Below are 13,777 nucleotides of genomic sequence, written 5' to 3' on the forward strand. Positions count from 1 at the left end.
CCTCTCCATCCACCCACTACCCCTGCATCCAACCCCACAAACTCCCCACACGGCTCCCTGCCCGCCTCGGCCGCTCCTTCCTGCCAGCCATGCACAAGACCCGCGACTTGCGGGACGACCTCCCGGAGGACTTTTTCATCCCGGTGCCTCTGGACACGAAGAATCTGACGGCGCTGAGCCCGTTCCTGGTGCCGCAGACACACCTGGGCAGCCCAGTCATCTTCATGGGCATGTCGGCCTTCATGTTCCTGCTCATCACGCTGGGCATGCCCATCAACGTCCTCACCATCTTCTGCACGGCCAAGTACAAGAAGCTGCGCTCCCACCTCAACTACATCCTGGTCAACCTGGCCATGGCCAACCTGCTGGTGATCTCCGTGGGCACCACCACGGCCTTCTATAGCTTCTCCCAGATGTACTTCGCCCTGGGCCCCACGGCCTGCAAGATTGAGGGGTTTGCTGCCACGCTGGGGGGTGAGTGGGGCTGCAGGTCGGGAGTGAGGGGCACCGGCAGGGCTGGGGTGGGGGGCAGGACCGGGCTGGCAGGGGCTGCGGGTCGGGAGTGAGGGGCACCGGCAGGGCTGGGGGGCCCAGGTCTGGGCTAGCAGGGGCTGTGGGTCGGGAGCGAGGGGCACCGGCAGGGCTGGGGGGCCCAGGGCCGGGCTAGCAGGGGCTGCAGGTCGGAAGTGAGGGGCACCGGCAGGGCTGGGGAGCCCAGGGTGGTTAGCAGGGGGCTGGGGTCGAAGGCAGGTGGTCGGGGGATGGGATCCCTGCTGCCCCGTTGCTCTCAGCCGCTCCACCTCAGGCATGGTGAGTCTCTGGTCTCTGGCCGTCGTGGCCTTCGAGCGATTCCTGGTGATCTGCAAACCCCTGGGGAACTTCACGTTCCGCGGCACCCACGCCATCATCGGCTGCCTCCTCACCTGGATCTTCGGCCTTGTGGCTTCTGCACCCCCCCTTTTCGGATGGAGCCGGTAGGTGTCAGCTGGGGGAGCAGGGCTGGGGTGGGGGGCAGGACCGGGCTGGCAGGGGCTGCGGGTCGGGAGTGAGGGGCACCGGCAGGGCTGGGGGGCCCAGGGCTGGGCTAGCAGGGGCTCCGGGTTGGGAGTGAGGGGCACCGGCAGGGCTGGGGGGCCCAGGGCTGGGCTAGCAGGGGCTGCGGGTTGGGAGTGAGGGGCACCGGCAGGGCTGGGAAGGCCCAGGGCTGGGCTAGCTGGGGCTGTGGGTCGGGAGTGAGGGGCACCGACAGGGCTGGGGGGCCCAGGGCTGGGCTAGCAGGGGCTCCGGGTTGGGAGTGAGGGGCACCGGCAGAGCTGGGGGGCCCTGGGCTGGGCTAGCAGGGGCTCCGGGTTGGGAGTGAGGGGCACCGGCAGGGCTGGGGGGCCCAGGGCTGGGCTAGCAGGGGCTCCGGGTTGGGAGTGAGGGGCACCGGCAGAGCTGGGGGGCCCAGGGCTGGGCTAGCAGGGGCTGCGGGTTGGGAGTGAGGGGCACCGGCAGGGCTGGGGGGCCCAGGGCTGGGCTAGCAGGGGCTCCGGGTTGGGAGTGAGGGGCACCGGCAGGGCTGGGGGGCCCAGGGCTGGGCTAGCAGGGGCTGCGGGTTGGGAGTGAGGGGCACCGGCAGGGCTGGGGGGCCCAGGGCTGGGCTAGCAGGGGCTGCGGGTCGGAAGTGTGGGACACCAGCAGGGCTGGGCAGGCAGCTGTCTGTGTCCCCCCCAGGTACATCCCCGAGGGGCTCCAGTGCTCATGTGGCCCCGACTGGTACACGACCAACAACAAGTGGAACAACGAGACCTACGTGATCTTCCTCTTCTGCTTCTGCTTCGGGGTCCCCCTCAGCATCATTGTCTTCTCCTATGGCCGCCTGCTTCTGACGCTGCGCGCTGTGAGTGCCCCTGACGGGCCCACCGAGTCCCCTCTCGCTGCCCCAATGTCCCCTGAGTCCCGTCCCACCGCCCTGGCCCCCCGGATTCCCGTCCCGCCGCTCTGGGGCCCCCCAACTCCCCTCCTGCCGCTCCAGCCCCCTGAATCCATTCCCGTCCACCCCGTCTACCCTCCTGCCCAGGGCCCCCATGAATCCCCTCTTGCCACCCTGGGGCCCCCTGACTCCCCTCCCACCCCACTCCCCCTGACTCCGCTCCCACCCAGGCCCCCCCGAGTCTCCTCCCGCTGTCCCAAGGCCACCCAACTCCCCTCCTGCCGCCCCCGGCCCCCCTGACTCCTCTCCTGCCGCCCCGGGCCTCCTGAGTCCCCTCCCGCCTCCCTGGGGTCCCCCAACTCCCTTCCCGCTGCCCTGGGACCCCCTGTCACGGAGTCCCTGGGCGATGCTCTGGAACTGCTCCCCATGAAGCCAGTCAGGACTCTGGGGTAGTCGCCTTTCTGTGAGCAGCCTGTCTGCAGGACACACAGCTCACACAGCTTCCACCTTCCTGGGTCTGACCTCGGAGCATTCAGCATCCTCTGCCCCTCCGTGCGCTTCCCCCCAGCGAGTCCACTCAGGTGGGGCTCCTGGGGAAGCCAGAGGGTCCTGCCCCGCAACTCCGCAGTCAGACGGGACTCTCAGCCAGCCAGTAAAACAGAAGGTTTATTAGACGACAGGAACATGGTCTAAAACAGAGCTTGCAGGTGCAGAGAACGGGACCCCTCAGCTGGGTCCATTTTGGGGGGCAGTGAGCCAGACAACCACGTCTGCCCTTCACTCCATGTCCCAGCCAGCCCCAAACTGAAACTCCCTCCAGCCCCCACTCCTCTGGGCTTTGTTCCTTTCCCGGGCCAGGTGGTCACCTGATTCCTTTGTTCTCCAGCCCTTTAGCTCTCACCTTGCAGGGGGGAAGGGCCCAGGCCATCAGTGGCCAGGAAACAGGGTGTTGGCCATTCTCTGTGTCCAGACTCCTGCACACACGGGCCCTCTAGGGCTCTGCAATGATCATACACCCTTACCCCACCCCCTAGATACTTAAGAACTGCCTAGGGGAAACTGAGGCACCCCCATACTATTCAGAGGAAACATTAAGAAGAGTCCCACTTCATCACACCCCCCAACTCTTCTCCTGCATGCACAGGGCCCCCCAAGTCCCTCCTGCTGCCAAGGGCTCGCCTGACTGCCTCCCTGCCACAGGGCCCCCCAACTCCTGCCAGCACAGATACCCCTGGACTGCCCCCGCCACCGCAGCCTCCCCTGGTTTGCATCCTGCTGTCACGAGCACCCCAACTGCCCCCACTGCCACTGGGCCCCCCCCAACCCCCTCCTGCCACCAAGGGGACCCCTGACTCCTGCCAGCCCAGAGACCCTTTCTGCACCTGACGGGCATAGGGTCCCCCCTCCATTCCTGCCCACCCACCACCCTCCTCCCCACTGGCACAGGGACACCCTCACCCCCTTCCTCCCATCAGTACGGGGACCCCCCAACCTTCCCACCATGGGGACTGCCCTGGGCCCTTCCCTTCCACTGGGACTCCCCACATTGCCCTGCAGCCACGGAGAACTCCATGGGGTCACAGCGCTGGGAAGGCCATGTGGTGCCCTTGGAGCAGGCAGCATGTGGGGCTTGGCCCCCATCCCAGGGCGGTGGCACCCCTGCTGGGGGCTGTGGGGGTGGGGCAGCCGTGTGGTGGGGGTGGGGACCAAGCTGGTGTGACATGGACAGGGACAGGGCGAGTTTGGGTGGAGCCGGCTTTATTGGAGCTTTATACAGTGCGGGGGGGGACAAACAGCGCTGGGACATGCCTCTTCCCCCCCCAGCTTCACCCCCCAGGCCTCCCTTCCAATGGGCTTGGGTGGATCCCACCAGAACTGTGGACTTCTGCCCACCCCCACCCCCCCAGCTGTCCCTGAGCCGTCAAAAGATATGGGGGGGGTCCCACCAATATGGTGCCTCCCCCGTGGCACAGAGTGCATTTGCTTCTCACCCCCACAGGCAGGTCCCTCCCCCCACAACAGCCTCCCTGGCCACCCCCCAACCTTGTGGGTTTGTGTGAGACCCACCAATATGGCCACCTTGCGCCATCCGCATCCCCATGTGGATTAGGGTGGGTGCCCATGTTCCCACAGGGATTAGGGCGGGTCCTACCAACATGGACACCCTGTGAGCTCCATACCACCACATGGATTAAAAGGTGGGTGCCACAGACATGGCTGCCCTGCACCGTCCGTGTCCACGTGCAGGTTATGGCTGCCCCATGCGGATTAGGGTAGGTCCCACTGATATGGCCGCCCAACACGAATGAGGGTGGGTCCCACCGATATGGCCGCCCAACATGAATGAGGGTGGGTCCCACCAAGATGGCTGACTGCAACGAATGAGGGTGGGTCCCTGTGCTGTGGCCCTATGTGGTTAGAGTGGGTCCCACTGCCGTGGCCGTCCATCTCCCGTGCCGATTCGGATGGGTCCCAGCAATATGGCCGCAGCGGCCCCACAGATGAGGGCACGCCCCACTGAATCGTTACCGTGTCCCATGGATGAGGGTGGGCCCCACACAATGACCATCCCTGCCCCCCACGGATGAGCGCAGGCCCCAAGCAATGGCCGCTGTGCCCCACAGATGAGGGTGGGCCCCACGCAATGACCGTCCCTGCCCCCCACGGATGAGCGCAGGCCCCAGGCAATGGCCGCTGTGTCCCATGGATGAGCGCAGGCCCCAGGCAATGGCCGCCATGTCCCATGGATGAGGGTGGGCCCCACACAATGGCCGTCCCTGCCCCCCATGGATAAGCGTAGGCCCCAGGCAATGGCTGCTGTGCCCCACAGATGAGGGTGGGCCCCAGGCAATGGCTGCTGTACCCTTGCATGAGAGCGTGCCCCACCCAATCCTCCCTGCCCCCACAGGTGGCCAAGCAGCAGGAGCAGTCAGCCACGACCCAGAAGGCCGAGCGGGAGGTGACCAAGATGGTGGTGGTGATGGTGGCCGGGTTCCTGGTGTGCTGGCTGCCCTACGCCTCCTTTGCGCTGTGGGTCGTGACGCACCGTGGGGAGCCCTTCGACGTGCACCTGGCCTCCATCCCCGCCGTCTTCTCCAAGTCCTCCACCGTCTACAACCCCATCATCTACGTCTTCATGAACAAGCAGGTCGGTGCCACGCCAGGCGGGGCTGGCAGGGGGCCGGCATGAGGCTGGGCTGGGCTGGGGGGAGCAGGCTGAAGGGAATGGAGAGCTAGGCTGGGGTGGGGGAGCTGGCTGAAGGGAATGGGGGGCTGGGGGAGGCTGGGCTGGGCTGGGCTGGGGGGAGCAGGCTGAAGGGAATGGGGGGCAGAGGGGGCTGGGATCAGGGACGCGCCGGGAAGTGAGCTGGCAGAAAAGAGAGGGGTGCAGTTAGTGGGGCTGTGGGGTGCCCCCCATGCTCAGCCCCCCGCTGACTCCCCCCTCTTGCAGTTCCGCTCCTGCATGCTGAAGCTGGTGTTCTGTGGCCGCAGCCCCTTTGGGGAGGACGACGACGTCTCGGGGTCCTCGCAGGCCACCCAGGTCTCCTCCGTCTCCTCCAGCCAGGTGTCCCCAGCGTAGCCCAGCAGGCCCTGCTCGGTGGGGACCGAGATATCCCAGCATGCCCTGCTGTGGGGGGGCGAGATATCCCAGCATGCCCTGCTGGGGGGGGCGAGATATCCCAGGGTGCCCTGTTGTGGGGGGCCCCCCCCGAGCTATCCCAGCATGCCCTGCTCAGGGTCCCCCCCCCCAAGATAACCCAGCATGCCCTGCTGTGGGGGGGCCCCGAGATATCCCAGCGTGCCCTGCTCGGGGTCCCCCCCCGAGCTATCCCAGCATGCCCTGCTGTGGGGGGGCGAGATATCCCAGCGTGCCCTGCTGTGGGGGGACCCCCCCGAGCTATCCCAGCATGCCCTGCTCAGGGTCCCCCCCAAGATAACCCAGCATGCCCTGCTGTGGGGGGGCCCCAAGCTATCCCAGGGTGCCCTGCTCGGGGTCCCCCCTGAGCTATCCCAGCATGCCCTGCTCCGGGGGGGCCCCAGGACACCCCAGCATACCCTGCTCCGCCACAGAGACAGTCCAGCTCAGTATCCCAGCATGCTCTGGGGGACCCAGGCGTGCTGGGGGCTGCTCCCCTTGCTGGGCTCGGCCGGTGTGGGAGCTATAAGTCAGGGGAGATAGGGGGGGTCTGAGCCCCTTGCAGCCCCCCCCCAGCGCCCCCAACCGGGTCGAACCCAGGTCCCTTCCCCCCAGCCTCCAACAGGCAGAGCAGCGAGGGGTGAGTGACAGGAGACAGAGCCCCCCCACGGTCCCTCCTGGCCCCCCAGCGACGGACCTGGCAGGGGGCCCACCCGCAACTTGTATATTGTAAATATGAGCCTGGATATTACCCCACCCCCTGCTCTAATTACCCCCCATGGCTGTAATTAATTACCCCCTGCTCTAATTACAGCCCCCAGGGCTGTAATTACACCCCCCCACGTCACTCGGGTAAATAAAATGCAGCTTCAGTTCCCAGTGTCCAGGGTTTTTATTAGCCGGGGGGGCCGTGTGGGGAGGTCACTTGGGGGGCAGCACAGGAGCCGTGGTGGGGAGCCCTGCCCGGGGGGGACCCCGCCACACAGGGCCTTGCTGTGAGCCACAAGGACAGGGGGAGGCACTGGCGACAAGGGGGGCCCCTGGCCCCCTGAAAGCCCCCCACCTTGCCCAGTGCTCTGCTGTAGTGCCCCTCCCCTGGCTCCACGGTCCCCCCGGCCCCCTGGTACCCTGCCCCCTCCACAGTCCCCCTGGCCCCCCTGAGTCCCTGCCCCCCACGGTCTCCTGTTCTCCCCAGTGCCCTGCTCTCCACAGACCCCTTGTGTCCTGCCTCCCCATGGTCCCCCATCCTCCCAGTGCCCTGCCCCCCATGGACCCCTGGTGTCCTGCCCCTCCCGCAGTCCCCCATTCTCCCCAGTGCCCTGCCCCCCCCACTGTCCCCCATTTCCTCCCTGGTGTCCTGGCCCCCTGCTGTCTCCCATCTCCCACCGTCATGGTCCCCCATCCCCCGCAGTGCCCAGCCACCCCCTGAGGTCTCCTCAGTGCCCTGCCCCCCATTGTCCTCTGACCCCGCCCAGTGCCCTGCCCCCCTGTGATGTTGGGGGGCGCGCACCCGAGTTCTGCTAGTAGTGAACTTTTTTCAAGTGTAAATAGTTCAGAACTAGCGGAATTCCTGGCGAACGCCCCAGAGATAGGGGGCAAGGCACCAGCCCCCAAGCCCCCAAAATCCCACCCCTTGCACCCCTCACCCAGCCCCCCTCCCAAAGTCATGCATCCCACCCCAGCTCTCTGCATTCCTCACCCAGCCCCTCCCCCTGCATTCTCCCCCCCCCGGCGCCCTGCATCCCTCACGCAGCCCCCCCACCCCCCTGCACCTGCCCTGGTGCCCTGCACCCCTCACCCAGCCCCCCACCCCCCAAAGTCATGCATCCCACCCCAGCTCTCTGCATTCCTCACCCAGCCCCTCCCCCTGCATTCTCCCCCCCCGCGCCCTGCATCCCTCACGCAGCCCCCCACCCCCCTGCACCTGCCCTGGTGCCCTGCACCCCTCACCCAGCCCCCCACCCCCCAAAGTCATGCATCCCACCCCAGCTCTCTGCATTCCTCACCCAGCCCCTCCCCCTGCATTCCCCCCCCCAGCGCCTGCATCCCTCACGCAGCCCCCCCACCCCCCTGCACCTGCCCTGGTGCCCTGCACCCCTCACACAGTTCCCAACACCTCACCACCTCAATTCACCCCACCCGGCCACAGCCACGCACCGGAGACCCCCAATGCCTGACCCAGTCCCCTGGAGCCCCCTTCCTGGGCAGCTCCACCGGCTCTCCCAGCCCCCCTTCCGCAGGTACTTATCTGCCTCGTGATCTGTCTGCGCTGGACACGGCTCCAGCCCCCCGGCCCTGGGGGGCGGGACTCCTGGCCTGCCCCCTGACTCCTTCATGGGAAAGGGGAGAGAGAAGAGGGGGAGACCCCATTCAGTCATCCCCATGGCCCCTTGGCATGGCAAGGGGGGACAGAGCCACCCCTATCCCCCACCCGATAGCACCCCATCCAGCAACCCTGCCCCCATAACACTGCCATCCACCAGTGCCCTGACCCCTTATCCCTCCAGAGCACCCCCAACCCCGCCCTCTTCCCTGGCGGATCACATGCGTGTCTGGGACCCGAGGAGCCACCCAGACGCTGCCCATGCAACACACAGCCGAGGACCCCCGACCTACAGACATTGCGCATGACCACCCCAGAGCCGCCGCCCCCCCAGTGTGTGGCACGAGTATCCCAGATCCCCCGCCCGGTGCGTGGCACGAGTATCCCAACACCCCCCCAGTGCGTGACATGAGTATCCCAGATTCCCCGCCCGGTGCGTGGCACGAGTATCCCAGACACACACACCCCGGTGTGTGGCACGAGTATCCCAGACACACACACCCCGGTGTGTGGCACGAGTATCCCAGACACCCAACCCTGGTGCGTGGCATGAGTATCCCAGAGGCGCCCCCCCGGTGTGTGGCACGAGTATCCCAGCCCCCCGCCCAAGGGCTCTGGCTTCCCCGTGCCCGAGGACTCACGCATGTGCACTTGGGTCCTGCAGCTCCAGCCCTGGGGGGTGCCCGGGGGGCTTTGAGGTGCCGGCCCCAGGTCTGCTCAGTGCCCCAGCTCTGCTCCCTGCCCAGCGCAGCCCCTTTTCCGCACCTGGGAGATTAAACTTTCCAGTTTCCTTTAATCAGACTCCCCTGGAGCGACCCGAAAATCCGGGGATTAGGGGGGCGGGGGGTGGTGTCACCTCCCATCAGCTCAGAGCACAGAGCACCTGGGGGGATTAGTGCAGGAGGGAGGGGCAAGAGCAGGGGGGCCAGTGAGGGGCCATGGGGGGGGAGAGGAGGGGCAGTGGGGAAGGGGCAGAACCCAGAGCCCCCAGCTGAAGGGCCATTGGGGACTCCAGTTCTCAGTGTGCCCCATGGGGAGGTGGTAGGGGGCACTGGAAGGCAGAGGACGGGGCAGAGGAGAAAGAGATGGGGCCAGAGGGGCACCGGGGGGGGGGCGTTGCTCTCCCAGGGGCCCAGCAATGCCCACCCCATGCCTGCGTTGGGGGTATATAGGGGTCCTGTCCTCGCTCCCTCCCCCGCTCCGAGGGGGTGCCCAGAGGTACTGGCCCCTCCTTAATCCTCCCTGATCCCTCCGTTAGCCCTAATTAGCAATTAAGGCTCCATTGGGGCTATTTATAGGGGAACGGGATGGGGGTAGCTCTCCCAGCCCTGGACAATGGGGTTTCCCACCCCCACCCCTTGCCCCACCACGTCTGACACCCCTGGGGGCAACTGAGTGGGGGGGCCATGTGGGAGCTGGGCACTGGCTGCCCCCCATTGGCAACCCCAGATGTGGGGCAAAGGGGGTCAGCATGGGGGTCATTGCTCCTGCCCTGGATGTGCCCCCCACTCCCAGCGCCAGCCTCGATCCTGCCCCCCCGCCCAGCTGAGTGCCCTAGTTGGCGCCAAGCCCTGATCTACAGCGGCCCCCACGCGCCCGCCCTGGTGATATAACAGCTGGGCCCAGGGCTGACCCAATTCGCGCCTCACCCTAACCGGATTCTGCCCAAGCCACTTGGGCTGACGGCTCCCCTTCCCTGCCCACAAACCAGCCAGTCCCTGCCCTGGGGCCGGGTGGGAGCCGGCGCCCCCTAGAGGGAACAGGCCCCTGCCCCATTCCCCGCCCTCCGGAGCCAGCCAGTCCCCGCCCTGGGGCCGGGTGGGAGCCGGCGCCCCCTAGAGGGAACAGGCCCCTGCCCCATTCCCCGCCCCCCCGAGCCAGCCAGTCCCCGCCCTGGGGCCGGGTGGGAGCCGGCGCCCCCTAGAGGGAACAGGCCCCTGCCCCATTCCGTGCCCTCCGGAGCCAGCCAGTCCCCGCCCTGGGGCCGGGTGGGAGCCGGCGCCCCCTAGAGGGAACAGGCCCCTGCCCCATTCCGTGCCCTCCGGAGCCAGCCAGTCCCCGCCCTGGGGCCGGGTGGGAGCCGGCGCCCCCTAGAGGGAACAGGCCCCTGCCCCATTCCCCGCCCCCCCGAGCCAGCCAGTCCCCGCCCTGGGGCTGGGTGGGAGCCGGCGCCCCCTAGAGGGAACAGGCCCCTGCCCCATTCCCCGCCCTCCGGAGCCAGCCAGTCCCCGCCCTGGGGCCGGGTGGGAGCCAGCGCCCCCTAGAGGGAACAGGCCCCTGCCCCATTCCCCGCCCTCCGGAGCCAGCCGGTCCCCGCCCTGGGGCCGGGTGGGAGCCGGCGCCCCCTAGAGGGAACTGGCCCCTGCCCCATTCCGTGCCCTCCGGAGCCAGCCAGTCCCCGCCCTGGGGCCGGGTGGGAGCCGGCGCCCCCTAGAGGGAACAGGCCCCTGCCCCATTCCCCGCCCTCCGGAGCCAGCCAGTCCCTGCCCTGGGGCCGGGTGGGAGCCGGCGCCCCCTAGAGGGAACAGGCCCCTGCCCCATTCCCCGCCCCCCTGAGCCAGCCAGTCCCGCCCTGGGGCTGGATTGGGGTGGGGGCGCTGCAAGGCGGAAGGGGGCGTCAGCAGGGCATGTGTGTAGTGCAGCAGGGTGTGTGGGCACTCGTCTGGGGGCGAGGGCACACAAGCAGCGGAGGTACTGGAGGCCAGGGGTTGGGTTTCTGTTCGGGGTGCGGTTGTGTTATGAGGTGTAGGTCTTGGGGGCAGACAGAGGGAACTCAGTGTTGTGTTGGGCGGTTCATGCGTTTGGACGTACTGTTGCTAGCTGTGTACGTTGTGGTGTCTTGGGGATGTGGGAGTGTGTGGGCGGGTTTTGGGGTATCTCTGTTATGTCCGTGTGTCCGAGGGCGTGTTGGCCTGTAGCTGTTGGGTTGTGTGTGAGGGGGTGTAGGCGTGTCAGTGTGTAGGTGCTAGGGTTGCATTGGCGGTCAGTGATAGTGTGCAAGTGTCTGTCTGATGGGGTGCAGCTGTTGTGTCTGAGCAGGTGTCACGGGGTCCCCGGGCGATGCTCTGGGCCTGCTCCCCACGAAGCCAGGGAGGACTCTGGGGGAGCCTCCTCTCGCAGAGCAGACTGTCGCCAGGGCAAATAGCTCACCCAGCTTCCACCTTCCTGGGTCCGACCTCGGAGCTTCCCACCGCGAGTCCGCCCAGGCGGGGTCCTGGGGGGGCCAGAGGGTCCTGCCCCCCAACTCCGCAGCCAGACGGGACTCTCAGCCAGCCGGGGAAACAGAAGGTTTATTAGACGACAGGAACAGGGTCTAACACAGAGCTTGTAGGTGCAGAGAACAGGACCCCTCAGCCGGGTCCATTTTGGGGGGCAATGAGCCAGACAACCCCGTCTGCCCTTCACTCCATGTCCCAGCCAGCCACAAACTGAAACTCCCTCCAGCTCCCCCTGCTCTGGGCTTTGTCCCTTTCCCGGGCAGGAGGTCACCGGATCCCTTTGTTCTCCAACCCTTTAGCTCTCACCTGGCAGGTGGAAGGGCCCAGGCCATCAGTGGCCAGGAGACAGAGTGTCGCCATTTATGTACCCTGGCCCTTTGCTCTGCAACCATTACACCCCCGCCTTATCCCACCCCCTAGAGACTTACGAAATGCCTAGGGGAAACTGAGGCACCTCTACAGTATTCAGAGGAAATATTAAGAACAGTAACAACAAGGAATCCGGTGGCACCTTCTTTAAGGTGCCACCGGACTCCTTGTTGTTTTTGTGGATACAGACTAACACAGCTACCCCCTGATAATTAAGAACAGTTCCACTTCATCACAGCAGGTGTTGGAGCGTAGCTGTTGGGATTGTATCAGGATATGTGAAGATTTTCATAGATTCACAGATATTAAGGTCAGAAGGGACCATTATGATCATCTAGTCCAACCTCCTGCACAATGCAGGCCACCGAATCTCACCCACCCACTCCTGCAATCAACCTCTCACCTATGTCTGAGCTATTGAAGTCCTCAAATCGTGGTTTAAAGACTTCAAGGTGCAGAGAATCCTCCAGCAAGTGACTCGTGTCCCACGCTCTAGAGGAAGGCGAAAAACCCCCAGGGCCTCTGCCAATCTGCCCTGGAAGAAAATTCCTTCCCAACCCCTTGATCAGCTGAACCCTGAGCATGTGGGCAAGACTCACCAGCCAGATACCCAGGGTATCTGTTTTGTTGCAGGGTAGGTGTTGGCACTGGGTTGTTGTGTGTGTGGCAAGGTGTTGTTGTCAGGTTGACGGGGTTGTGTCGGTGTGTGTTGGAGAGCGGGTGTCTGCGTAGGTGTTGGGGTGAGTCTTTGCCTGATGGGGTGTAGATGTGTGCATGTCATGAGGTATAGATGTCAGGTCAGAGTGTGATCAGGTGTCCGTGTGGAGATACTGTCCACATGTGCATGATGTGGTGTCAGTGTGAGTGTGTGTAGCTCATGGGACATTGTTTCAGGGCGTGATGCGGTGTATGGGGGTGTTGGTACATAAATGTCAATATGTGTAGATGGGATGGGGTGTAGCTGTTGGTCTGTAGATGTCACTGTTGGGGTGTGTGACGTGGTATAGGTGATGATGTGTGTGGTGAGGGGTAAGGGACGGGGTGTAGCCAATGTGGTTTAGGGGCTGGTATGTTAGTAGGCCAATGTGAGCATGTGGCAGGGTGTAGCTGACAGTGTGTGTGACATTGAGTAGCTGTTGGGGTGCGTGTGATGGGATGGAGAAGTCAGGGTGCATGACAAGGGATAGCTGTTGGTGAAGGTGATATGGCACAAGTGAGGAGTGTGGCTGTTGGTCTGTGTGTGCATGATGAGAGGGTAGGTGACAGGGTGTAGGTGAGTGATACAGTGCAACTGAGATGGGGTGTGTGCATGGTTCAGTGGAGGTGATATGGTGTGTGTGTGATGGGGTGTGGGTGATTAAGTGTGGGGGATATGACGTAAGTGAGAGGGTGTGCATGATAGCTGCGTATGATGGGGCACAGCGACAGGGTGCCATGCAGGTGTGTGGGATGTGGTGCATGTGACATGGTATGGGTGTTAGGGTGTAGGTGATGTGTGTGCATGTGATGGGATGGAGTGACAGAGTGTAGCAATCGGGTGTTGGTGACAGGGTGTAGGAAATAAGGTGTGGCTGACGGTGTGTGGGAAGCTTGGAGGTATCATAGTGTAGATGATAGAGTGTAGGTGATGGCGTGTGTCACTGTAGCTAACACGGTGTAGGTGACAGGGTGTGAGTGATGGTGTGTGTGTGACATGGTGTAGTTGATTTTCTGTAGGTAACAGTGGGAGGGTCATGTTGTATAGGTGACGCTGTGTAGGCAATAGGGTGTGTGCGAGTGATGCAGTGTAAGTGATGGTGTGTGTGATGTAGTGTAGGTAACAGACTGCAGGTGACAGTGTGGGTGTGTGACAGTGTAGGTGATAGGGTGTAGTTAATCGGGTGTGGGTGATACAGTGTAGGCAACAGACTATGGGTGACAGTGTGGCTGTGTGACATGGTGTAGGCAATAAGGTGCGGGTGATGGTGTATGTGCGAGTGATGGGGTGTGATGAGAGGCAAGTGGCAGGTGATGAGGTGTGTGGGTGACAGAATGAGTGCAGGTGTTGAGTGTGATGGGGTGCAGGTGATGGGATGTGCGAGGGTAACAGGATGTGCTGAGATGCAGGTGACAGGGTGTGTGAGGGTGGTGGGGTGTGGTTGGCAGGGTGTGTGCGCAAGTGATGGGCTGAATGCGGGTGATGAGGTGTATGAGGATGACGGGGTGTGATAAGGTGTGGATGATAGGGTGTGATGGGATGCGGGTGACGGGGTGTGTGTGCAGGTGACAGGGTGAACGCAAGTGACAGGATGCGATGGAGTGCAGGTGACGGGGTG

General features: G+C 64.7%; 1 protein-coding gene across 1 annotated transcript; it reads left to right on the plus strand.

Annotated features, from left to right (window-relative positions):
• Nucleotides 1-5,679, plus strand: LOC311511555 (blue-sensitive opsin). Its single transcript, XM_084612239.1, has 5 exons — nucleotides 1-474; nucleotides 806-974; nucleotides 1,717-1,882; nucleotides 4,824-5,063; nucleotides 5,367-5,679. The coding sequence occupies exons 1-5, from the start codon at nucleotides 90-92 to the stop codon at nucleotides 5,493-5,495; spliced, it is 1,089 nt and encodes a 362-aa protein (XP_084468365.1). The 5' UTR covers nucleotides 1-89; the 3' UTR covers nucleotides 5,496-5,679.
• The last annotated feature ends 8,098 nt before the right edge of the window (nucleotides 5,680-13,777 follow it).

The sequence above is a fragment of the Lepidochelys olivacea genome (genome assembly GCF_965140295.1).
Source record: "Lepidochelys olivacea isolate rLepOli2 genome assembly, chromosome: 23".
NCBI classification, from domain to species: Eukaryota; Metazoa; Chordata; order Testudines; family Cheloniidae; genus Lepidochelys; species Lepidochelys olivacea.